Source organism: Oncorhynchus gorbuscha, linkage group LG15, assembly GCF_021184085.1.
Source record: "Oncorhynchus gorbuscha isolate QuinsamMale2020 ecotype Even-year linkage group LG15, OgorEven_v1.0, whole genome shotgun sequence".
In the NCBI taxonomy this organism is placed as follows: domain Eukaryota; kingdom Metazoa; phylum Chordata; class Actinopteri; order Salmoniformes; family Salmonidae; genus Oncorhynchus; species Oncorhynchus gorbuscha.
The window spans coordinates 84,068,479-84,080,313 of record NC_060187.1 but is presented as its reverse complement, the minus strand read 5'-3'; the positions used below and the strand labels follow the sequence as shown (position 1 = coordinate 84,080,313).

General features: G+C 40.5%; 1 protein-coding gene across 4 annotated transcripts in view; it reads right to left on the bottom strand.

Moving 5' to 3' along the window:
- Positions 1-1,194: 1,194 nt before the first annotated feature.
- The window catches only part of LOC123998274 (ATP-dependent translocase ABCB1-like), a 23,462-nt gene continuing 12,821 nt past the window's right edge, over positions 1,195-11,835 (bottom strand). For 3 of the 4 annotated variants that reach the window (XM_046303336.1, XM_046303337.1, XM_046303338.1), the window contains 13 exons: positions 9,821-9,931; positions 9,606-9,731; positions 9,204-9,407; positions 8,709-8,879; positions 8,425-8,586; positions 8,084-8,260; positions 7,526-7,672; positions 7,265-7,369; positions 7,008-7,085; positions 1,991-2,074; positions 1,716-1,919; positions 1,501-1,601; positions 1,195-1,342 (listed from right to left, as the gene is read on the bottom strand). In XM_046303336.1, coding sequence (XP_046159292.1) covers positions 1,198-1,342; positions 1,501-1,601; positions 1,716-1,919; positions 1,991-2,074; positions 7,008-7,085; positions 7,265-7,369; positions 7,526-7,672; positions 8,084-8,260; positions 8,425-8,586; positions 8,709-8,879; positions 9,204-9,407; positions 9,606-9,731; positions 9,821-9,931 — 1,815 coding nt within the window. In that variant the 3' untranslated portion in view covers positions 1,195-1,197. Of the gene's footprint in view, positions 1,343-1,500; positions 1,602-1,715; positions 1,920-1,990; positions 2,075-7,007; positions 7,086-7,264; positions 7,370-7,525; positions 7,673-8,083; positions 8,261-8,424; positions 8,587-8,708; positions 8,880-9,203; positions 9,408-9,605; positions 9,732-9,820; positions 9,932-11,835 lie in introns of those variants that run through there. The other variant, XR_006832244.1, reaches the window with a different exon arrangement.

Below are 11,835 nucleotides of genomic sequence, written 5' to 3'. Positions count from 1 at the left end.
TACTTTTGCTATTTCCTGCCTTGATTCAAATGATTTGCCCATGTAGAGCTTTGAGATAACACTGTAATGAAAAGCGATAAATAACTGCATCGAGTTACACAATCCATTTAAGATGCTATGATTTGGACATGAAGCACGAAATAATTAGCATTGGTTTTGCGTCACAAATGCTAAAACAGTGTATCAAGCTCGGATTCTATTGTATCAAGCTCGCTAAAGTCTCATTTAGGTTCAAATTAAATTATCTTGAAGTCATGCCAGAGAAATTTTAACTTCACATTGAAAGTGACAATACAACCGCATGACACTTAAAGGTGCAATATGTAGGAAATTGCTCTGCCATTTCCTGGTTGCTAAAATTCTAATAGTTTGTCTAATTTTAGTTTATGTGACAAAACAAGCAGAAGAGAATCATTGTACGATCTAAACCGCTGTGAAATATATTTTCAATAACCCAAAATATGGTATTTTCAGGTGTTTGAAGCTGGTGTAAAAAAAAATAAAGTAAAAGACGCAAAAACTCAACTTTAAAAAAATGAATGCATAGAAATAGAGAAAATAGAACATACTAACCGCTTCTTAGACTTGCTTTCAATGAGAATGACAGATCTGGTTGGGTCGGCAAAAAAGTTGCATATTGCCGCTTTAATGACAATAGTAACATCTGTTTATGACAGACGTTATGTTGCTGTTATGACAGTGTTATGACTGACTTATGTACACCTTTTCAAATAAAATGTTATCTAAGCCTTTAGTCGTGATATCTATTCTATAACATCCATTTCACATATTAGACATGTCATGGCTATATGGCCATTGTTGCTACGGTGATGAGTCCCTAGATCAGCGTTGACCTCCAACACACTTCCCAGTTAGGTAATGATTAACCACAGCCACCTTTGACCACTGTAATACTGGACCTTCCTGTCAGGCCTAGATGACCTGGGCCGGGGTGTGTTCTACTATACCTGAGCTGTACAATGTACACACACAACCTCCACTACTGTACCTGAGCTGTATTGTACAATGTATACACAAATCGGCACACTACTGTTCCTGTGTCCACCAAGAACCCATATTAGGGAAGCAATTGAGTCGTTCCAACATGGCCTTATAGTCACACAGGAAAAGGCTATAAGGACAGTTGTGAACATGGACACATGACTGAATTAACCCAATCAAAGGTAGCTGCTGTACTCACAGGAAGACATTTTCAAAGGTCATGATGCCTTCTTCTATGAGCCAGGCTCCGAAGCGGAAGCAGCCTGCATAGGCAAAGTAGATCATGGCCTGAGAGAAGGAGAATGTGATGCCATACACATGGGCCTTCTTCTGAGAGTTCCTACAGAGGAAGAGAGAGAGAGAGAGATTAAAGAGAGGGGTGATTACATAAACAAAAGTAATATAGTACATTTACAAGACTGACACTGTTGACACATTAAAAACAGCATTGACTAGGACTTTTTATAATGGAAATTGTAAACTTTGTAGCACACGTACTTGAAAGGCACTATGAGGTTCTCCTGGTACAGAGACTCAAACTTCTGCTCTCTGGTGAGAGATGCCACCGTACGGATGTTCTCTATGGCCTCTGTGGCAATCTGACACACACACACTGGTTAGACTCGAGAGAAGAACATATAGATATTCACTGTTGCAAATTTTGGGAGCTATGAAGAGAGTTAATAAGACTGTGTGTGTGAGTGGTTGTGTACCTTGCCAGCCTGTTCTAGCTCTTTCTTGTCTTTGACAGCGTGACCAGAGAGCATCTTCATCTGTATGCCTCCAGCTACAGCCATGACAGGTACCACACACAGGATGAGAAGAGTCAGCTGCCAGCCGTACACAAATGAGATGATCAGACTGGTGCCCAGGTTAGCCACGTTCTGGGCCAGAGTGGCCAAGCGCACTCCTGTAGCCTGGAGAGGGAGGGAGAGAGGGTTAGTGTGTGTGTGTCTGTGTTGTGTTCATGTGTGTACTTACTACTTACCCCCTGTACTTGTGCTGCATCTGTAGCCAGTCTAGTGGTGAGAGCTCCAACACTGTTCTTGTGACTGTCATACCAGCCCAACTCCTACAGGGGAACGAAGAGAGTTACATGTTCAAATTGTCTCTATAACCTATTTGAGCCTTTATAAACACTCCATATATAAGACTAAATAAACTGTCTTACCTTTAATAAACACTATATAGGCCAACATAAACAGTCTAACCTTTATGAAACACTCTATAAGCCTAAATAAACTGTCTTACCTTTATTAAACACTCCATAAGCCTAAATAAACTGTCTTACCTTTATTAAACACTCTCAGCCTAAATAAACTGTCTTATATTAAACACTGTATAAGCCTAAATAAACACCTTTATTAAACACTCTGTAGGCCTAAATAAACTATCTTACCTTTATTAAACACCATATAAGCCTAAATAAACTGTCTTACCTTTAATAAACACTCTATAGGCCTAAATAAACTGTCTTACCTTTAATAAACACTCTATAGGCCTAAATAAACTGTCTTAACTTTAATAAACACTATATAGGCCTAAATAAACACCTTTATTAAACACTCTATAGGCCTAAATAAACTGTCTTACCTTTAATAAACACTTATAGGCCTAAATAAACTGTCTTACCTTTAATAAACACTCTATAGGCCTAAATAAACACCTATTAAACACTCTATAGGCCTAAATAAACTGTCTTACCTTTAATAAACACTCACTATATAGGCCTAAATAAACTGGCCTAAATAAACTGTCTTACCTTTATTAAACACCTATAAGCCTAAATAAACACCTTTATTAAACACTCTGTAGGCCTAAATAAACTATCTTACCTTTATTAAACACCATATAAGCCTAAATAAACTGTCTTACCTTTAATAAACACTATATAGGCCTAAATAAACTGTCTTACCTTTAATAAACACTATATAGGCCTAAATAAACTGTCTTACCTTTATTAAACACTCTCAGCCTAAATAAACTGTCTTACCTTTATTAAACACTCTATAAGCCTAAATAAACACCTTTATTAAACACTCTGTAGGCCTAAATGTAAATGTAAATAAACTATCTTACCTTTATTAAACACCATATAAGCCTAAATAAACTGTCTTACCTTTAATAAACACTCTATAGGCCTAAATAAACTGTCCTACCTTTAATACACACTATATTGGCCTAAATAAACTGTCTTACCTTTAATAAACACTATATAGGCCTAAATAAACACCTTTATTAAACACTCTATAGGCCTAAATAAACTATCTTACCTTTAATAAACACTATATAGGCCTAAATAAACTGTCTTACCTTTAATAAACACTCTATAGGCCTAAATAAACACCTTTATTAAACACTCTATAGGCCTAAATAAACTGTCTTACCTTTAATAAACACTATATAGGCCTAAATAAACTGTCTTACCTTTATTAAACACTCTATAAGCCTAAATAAACACCTTTATTAAACACTCTGTAGGCCTAAATAAACTATCTTACCTTTATTAAACACCATATAAGCCTAAATAAACACCTTTATTAAACACTCTGTAGGCCTAAATAAACTATCTTACCTTTATTAAACACTATATCAAATCAAATCAAATCAAATTTATTTATATAGCCCTAAATAAACGTACATCAGCTGATATCTCAAAAACTGCTGTACAGAAACCCAGCCTAAAACCCCAAAAACAGCAAACAATGCAGGTGTAAAAGCACGGTGGCTAGGAAAAACTCCCTAAACTGTCTTACCTTTATTAAACCATAAAATAAACTTACCTTTTAAAAACACTATAGGCCTAAATAAACTGTCTTAGGAAGAAACTTACCTTTAATAAACTAGAGAGGAAAACGGGCTATGTGGGGTGGCCTAAATAAACTGTCCTCTTAAAAAACACCTCTGGCTAAACTATCTTACCTTTAATAAACACCATGTGCCTAAATAGAATTATAACAGAAAATGACCAAGATGTTAAAATGTTCATAAATGACCAGCATGGCCTAAAATAATAATAAACATCTCTATAGGCCTAAATAAACATCTTGAAACTTTAGCAGCAGCACAAATAAACTGGACTGGGGACACTCAAGGAGCCATCATGTCACCTAATCACTGGGGCCTAAATAAACTGGTCCTAAATAAACTCACTAGGTCCTCCTTTATTAAACACTCTATAGAAGATAAAAGAAAGAGAGAATTAGAGGCCTAAGGCAAATAAACTGTGGGGTGGCCAGTCCTCTTCTAGGCCTAAATAAACTGTCTGGACCTTATAACAGAACGTGGCCTAAATAAACTGTTCCTTTAATGTTCACCTAAATGGCCTAAATAAACTGTCTTGACCTTTATAAACACTATTAAACACTCTGTAGTAAGGCCTAAATAAACTGTCTTACCTTTAATAAAAACACTGGCCTAAATAAACTGTCTTACCTTTAATAAACACTCTATAGGCCTAAATAAACACCTTTATTAAACACTCTATAGGCCTAAATAAACTATCTTACCTTTATTAAACACCATGGTCCCAATAAACACTTTATTAAACACCATATAAGGGCCCAGGCCAGTTGAAAACTGGATTAAACACTCTATAAGCCTAAATAAACTGCAGCATGGCCAGGTGGAACTGGGGACCTTTAATAAACAGTTTATCATGTCAGGTAGTCCTGGGGCATGGTTCTAGGGCTCAGGTCCTGTCTTACCGAGATTAAACAATTAAACACTATATAGAAATAGTCTTAAACCTTTATTAAAATTAGAGCCTAAATAAACTGTCTTACACTTAGATTTACACAGGCCTAAATAAACTAGGACCTTTATTAAACACTCATCAGCCTAAATAAACTGTCTTACCTTTAGCCCCCACACTATAAAATAAACTACTAAAATCAGGCCTAAATATAAATACTGTCTTAGGCTGAGACCTTTAGGAAACAATAAACTGGACTATCTTACCTTTATTAAACACCATCCGAAATACCTTTACTGTCTTAGGGCCAAACAGGAAGGCCTAAATAAACCCCACCTTTAAAATAAACACTTATGGCCTAAATAAACAGCCTTACCTTTAATAAACACTATAGGGAAATTTATTAAACACTCTAAATAAACTGTCTTAAACCACCAAAACACCCTAAACTAAATACCATCCTGAAACACTAGGCCTAAATAAACTGTCTTACCTTTATTAAACACTATATAGGCCTAAATAAACACCTTTATTAAACACTCTGTATAGGCCTAAATAAACTATCTTACCTAAATAAACTAATAAACACTATATAGGCCTAAATAAACTGTCTTACCTTTAATAAACACTCTATAGGCCTAAATAAACTGTCTTACCTTTAATAAACACTCTATAGGCCTAAATAAACTGTCTTACCTTTATTATAAACACTTTATAGGCCTAAATAAACTGTCTTACCTTTATTAAACACTCTATAGGCCTAAATAAACTATCTTACCTTTATTAAACACTATATAGGCCTAAATAAACTGTCTTACCTTTAATAAACACTATATAGGCCTAAATAAACTTTATTAAACACTCTATAGGCCTAAATAAACTATCTTACCTTTAATAAACACCATATAAGCCTAAATAAACTGTCTTACCTTTAATAAACACTCTATAGGCCTAAATAAACTGTCTTACCTTTAATAAACACTCTATAGGCCTAAATAAACTGTCTTACCTTTAATAAACACTCTATAGGCCTAAATAAACTGTCTTACCTTTAATAAACACTATATAGGCCTAAATAAACTGTCTTACCTTTAATAAACACTCTATAGGCCTAAATAAACAGCTTTATTAAACACTCTATAGGCCTAAATAAACTGTCTTGCCTTTAATAAACACTCTATAGGCCTAAATAAACTGTCTTACCTTTAATAAACACTATATAGGCCTAAATAAACTGTCTTGCCTTTAATAAACACTATATAGGCCTAAATAAACTGTCTTACCTTTATTAAACACTATATAGGCCTAAATAAACTGTCTTACCTTTAATAAACACTATATAGGCCTAAATAAACTGTCTTACCTTTAATAAACACTCTATAGGCCTAAATAAACACCTTTATTAAACACTCTATAGGCCTAAATAAACTATCTTACCTTTATTAAACACCATGTAAGCCTAAATAAACTGTCTTACCTTTAATAAACACTTTATTAAACACCATATAAGCATAAATAAACTGTCTTACCTTTAATAAACACTTTATTAAACACCATATAAGCATAAATAAACTGTCTTACCTTTAACAAACACTATATGGGCCTAAATAAACTGTCTTGCCTTTATTAAACACCCTATAAGCCTAAATAAACACCTTTATTAAACACTCTATAAGCCTAAATAAACTGTCTTACCTTTAATAAACACTATATAGGCCTAAATAAACTGTCTTGCCTTTAATAAACACTATATAGGCCTAAATAAACTGTCTTGCCTTTAATAAACACTATATAGGCCTAAATAAACACCTTTATTAAACACTCTATAAGCCTAAATAAACTGTCTTACCTTTAATAAACACTATATAGGCCTAAGTAAACTGTCTTGCCTTTAATAAACACTATATAGGCCTAAATAAACTGTCTTGCCTTTAATAAACACTATATAGGCCTAAATAAACACCTTTATTAAACACTCTATAAGCCTAAATAAACTGTCTTGCCTTTATTAAACACTCTATAAGCCTAAATAAACTGTCTTACCTTTATTAAACACTCTATAAGCCTAAATAAACTGTCTTACCTTTAATAAACACTATATAGGCCTAAATAAACTGTCTTAACTTTATTAAACACTATATAGGCCTAAATAAACTGTCTTACCTTTAATAAACACTATATAGGCCTAAATAAACACTTTTAATAAACACTCTATAGGCCTAAATAAACTGTCTTACCTTTAATAAACACTATATAGGCCTAAATAAACACCTTTATTAAACACTCTATAAGCCTAAATAAACTGTCTTGCCTGTTTCATCATGGCTTTAAAGGCCATCAGTCTCAGCTTCATGGTCAGAATCTCACCGGCCTTCCCAAAACAGAATCCCTGGAGAGAAGACAACCACGTATCACAGTCATAGTAAGTAAAACTTCAAGATGCTGTTGATCAATAGAAATACATTAGGGACCACTGGCCTGCTGTAGGATAGATACAAACCTAAGCCCCTCCCACATTCTGTCGCTCATTCGTCATATTATTTTTCATTAGGTGAGGTGTGTGCATACCTGCAGGAACATGGTTATGAAGGAGACGACTCCAATGAGGGCGAACATGATAGAGTAGAATGAGGAGCGTTGTCTAACTAGTTCCTGGTCTTGCTCTGCAAACACCTGAAACATGACAACAACACTAACATGATCATCTGAGGTGATGCTATTTGATGGAATATGACTAATTCAACTTTCAGTAATGAGAAGATGAATAAACTGAAATAAATGAGTAAACATAGAATGATGATATCTGGTATTAACTGATATTTAACATACAGCGATGATTTTAGAGAAGATGACAGCGAAGAAAGGCTGCATGCCCCCGTTGATAGTGGCACAGATCACACCAACCACCATATAGGGCCACTCAGGAAGGTTCAGCTTCAACACCTTCAGAAACGACACAGGAGGAATCTCCTCATCCTGGGGAGATAGAGAGAGAGGAAGAAGAGAGAAAGGAAGGAAGAGAGAGAGAGAGAAAGAGAGTGAGAGGAAGGAGAGAGAGAGAAGATAGAGTAAGAAAGGAAGGAGAGAGAAATAGAGAGAGAAGACAGATAAAGGAAGGAGAGAGAAGAGAGAAAGGAAGGAGAGAGAAGAGAGAGAGAAAGAGAGTGAGAGAAGATAGAGTAAGAAAGGAAGGAGAGAGAAATAGAGAGAGAAGACAGATAAAGGAAGGAGAGAGAAGAGAGAAAGGAAGGAGAGAGAAGAGAGAGGGAAATCATCAGAAACAGTCCAAATGGTACACCAATTATGTCCCACAGTGTGTCCACCACTGATCCTGGATTAAAATGGGAATATCCCTTCCAGTTAGTATCTCTAGCTCCATAGCCTTACCTCTTCTTCCACCTCTGTCTTGTCCTGGTCTCCTTTCTCTGAGCCGATGAAGGACGATCCCTTGGTAGATTTCCTCCTGATGAGGGTGGTCTCTGAAAACGGCATCACTGACGGACTCTTCTCCTCCAGAACCTGCTCCTCCACAGCCTCCTCGCCCTCCTCAGGACTCTTAAACGTCTGGAAGAACACAACCGAATAGAATATAGAGTCAAATGTGTGTATTTGTTTGTTATGTGGCGTGTGTGTGACACTGTTTTGATAACGCTGTTACCTAAATGGTGACGTAGATGCAAGATGTGTGAAGAGGGTGTGAGGAGGGTGTGTGTGTGTGTGTGTGTTACCTGCATGGTGACCAGTGTGTGGTAGACTCCTTCTTTTTCCATCAGTTGGCTGTGTGTTCCCAGCTCTACAATCTCTCCCTTCTGGAAGCCTGCGATGACATCAGCATTACGGATAGTAGACAGACGATGGGCCACCACGATGGTAGTACGACCCTGTCTCACCTGGAGGGGGAGGGAGGAGGGGAAAGGGGGAGGGAAGAGAGGGGCATAGCCATGTTTAGTAGATGTTGATAAACTGGTGCAAATGGTGCATGTGTGTGTGTGTCTGTCTGTGTGTCCTCTACCTTGTCCAAAGCAGCCTGTACGATGGTCTCACTCTCGGCATCGAGGGCTGAGGTAGCCTCATCCAACAAGAGGATCTTGGGGTTGCGTACGAGAGCGCGTGCGATAGCAATCCTCTGTTTCTGTCCTCCACTCATCTGGGTTCCTCTGTCTCCAACTAGAGTCTCAAATTTCTGCTCAACAGAAACAATATTATCAACATACTGTAATCAATCATTATCTAGCATTAGTTATAGTACTACCACTACTACTACTACTACTTCTACCACACACACACACACACACACACACACACACACACACACACACACACACACACACACACACACACACACACACACACACACACACACACACACACACACACACACACACACACACACACACACACACACACACACACACACACACACACACACACACACACCACAGACAGACACACACACACCACAGACAGACAGACACAGTAATATACACAGACAGACACAGTAACGTACATCAGGTAGTGTCATGATGAAGTCGTAGGCGTTGGCCTCCCTAGCAGCCTGTTCTATCTCCTGATGTGTGACGTCAGGTCGTCCGTAGCGGATGTTCTCAGCGATGGTGGTAGCAAACAGGATGGGCTCCTGACTGACAACGCCAATCATCTCTCTCAGGAAGCGCACGTTCAGTGAGCGCACGTCATGACCATCTACACACACCTACAGAACACAGAGGGCATAGTTACAGAACAGATACTGTGTGTGTGTGTGTGTGTGCGTGCGTGCGTGTGTGTGTGTGTGTGTGTGTGTGTGTGTGTGTGTGTGTGTGTGTGTGTGTGTGTGTGTGTGTGTGTGTGTGTGTGTGTGTGTGTGTGTGTGTGTGTGTGTGTGTGTGTGTGTGTGTTCCGTGATACTCACTGATCCATCTTGTGGATCATAGAACCGCTGCAGCAGCTGAACGGTGGTGCTTTTCCCACAGCCACTACTGCCTACCAGAGCTATGGTCTGGCCACTACGCACACTCAGAGACATTCCATTCAACACCTACAAAGAGACACACACAGAAACACACCGTTTAACATCTACAAACATCTACTGGACATCAACACACACGTAAAGAAGGCAGCACATACTTTGACGTTGGGTCGTGAGGGGTAGGTGAAATGGATGTTGTTAAACTCTATGTTTCCTTTGATGACATCAGGCTTGTGGCCGTGGTCTGAGTAGCTGTTGATGTGGGGTTTCTGAACAGACAAACAACAACAGCAGTGAGACTTAGAACATAAACATGTAGGTGTGAACATTCAAGCAGGTCACCAACTAATACTATTACTGGACACATAAATGATACCATAAAATACTACAGGCCTATTATACTGCCGGTAACTATTTTTCAACCAATATGGTGCGTGAGAAGAGTATCCTGGTTTATACAGCAGCATAAACACACACGGACACAGAGGCCTGGTTTATACAGCAGCATAAACATCCCCTTCTGAAGACTCCCTGTATTCCTGACTGCTCAGTGGGGAAAGATGTGTTATTCTACTGTGTGTTAAGCGCTCTACAGAGTCCAAAAAGTTTCCCCATTCACACCATAGACATTATATAAGTAGGCAGTAATTCCAGCTGGAATTCAAGGCCCCATTCAGAGCAGTTCGCAGCTAAAATGGTGGGCCGAATCAGAAAGGATTGATTCTGGTGGGAGTGTGGTGATAGGTGATTGGGGACTGTGCTTTAGCCTCCTGCTCTCTTTTAGTCCCCTCCCTCCACCCTCGTTCTTTCCATCAGGCCTCCCTTCCTCGATGAGTCCCTTGCCTCTCTCTCCCCTTTGTCTGGGAGTCCCCTGCCTCTCTCTCCCCTTTGTCTGGGAGTCCCCTGCCTCTCTCTCCCCTTTGTCTGGGAGTCCCCTGCCTCTCTCTCCCCTTTGTCTGGGAGTCCCCTGCCTCTCTCTCCCCTTTGTTTGGGAGTCCCCTGCCTCTCTCTCCCCTTTGTCTGGGAGTCCCCTGCCTCTCTCTTCCATTTGTCTGGGAGTCCCCTGCCTCTCTCTCCCCTTTGTCTGGGAGTCCCCTGCCTCTCTCTTCCCTTTGTCTGGGAGTCCCCTGCCTCTCTCTTCCATTTGTCTGGGAGTCCCCTGCCTCTCTCTCCCCTTTGTCTGGGAGTCCCCTGCCTCTCTCTTCCCCTTGTCTGGGAGTCCCCTGCCTCTCTCTTCCATTTGTCTGGGAGTCCCCTGCCTCTCTCTCCCCTTTGTCTGGGAGTCCCCTGCCTCTCTCTTCCCTTTGTCTGGGAGTCCACTGCCTTTCTCTCCCCTTTGTCTGGGAGTCCCCTGCCTCTCTCTCCCCTTTGTCTGGGAGTCCACTGCTTTTCTCTCCCCTTTGTCTGGGAGTCCCTTCCTCTCTCTCCCCTTTGTCTGGGAGTCCACTGCCTTTCTCTCCCCTTTGTCTGGGAGTCCCCTGCCTCTCTCTCCCCTTTGTCTGGGAGTCCCCTGCCTCTCTCTTCCCTTTGTCTGGGAGTCCCCTGCCTCTCTCTTCCATTTGTCTGGGAGTCCCCTGCCTCTCTCTCCCCTTTGTCTGGGAGTCCCCTGCCTCTCTCTTCCATTTGTCTGGGAGTCCCCTGCCTCTCTCTCCCCTTTGTCTGGGAGTCCCCTGCCTCTCTCTTCCCCTTGTCTGGGAGTCCCCTGCCTCTCTCTTCCATTTGTCTGGGAGTCCCCTGCCTCTCTCTCCCCTTTGTCTGGGAGTCCCCTGCCTCTCTCTTCCCTTTGTCTGGGAGTCCACTGCCTTTCTCTCCCCTTTGTCTGGGAGTCCCCTGCCTCTCTCTCCCCTTTGTCTGGGAGTCCACTGCTTTTCTCTCCCCTTTGTCTGGGAGTCCCTTCCTCTCTCTCCCCTTTGTCTGGGAGTCCACTGCCTTTCTCTCCCCTTTGTCTGGGAGTCCCCTGCCTCTCTCTCCCCTTTGTCTGGGAGTCCCCTGCCTCTCTCCCCTTTGTCTGGGAGTCCCCTGCCTCTCTCTCCCCTTTGTCTGGGAGTCCCCTGCCTCTCTCTCCCCTTTGTCTGGGAGTCCCCTGCCTCTCTCTCCCATTTGTCTGGGAGTCCCCTGCCTCTCTCTCCCCTTTGTCTGGGAGTCCCCTGCCTCTCTCTCCCCTTTGTCTGGG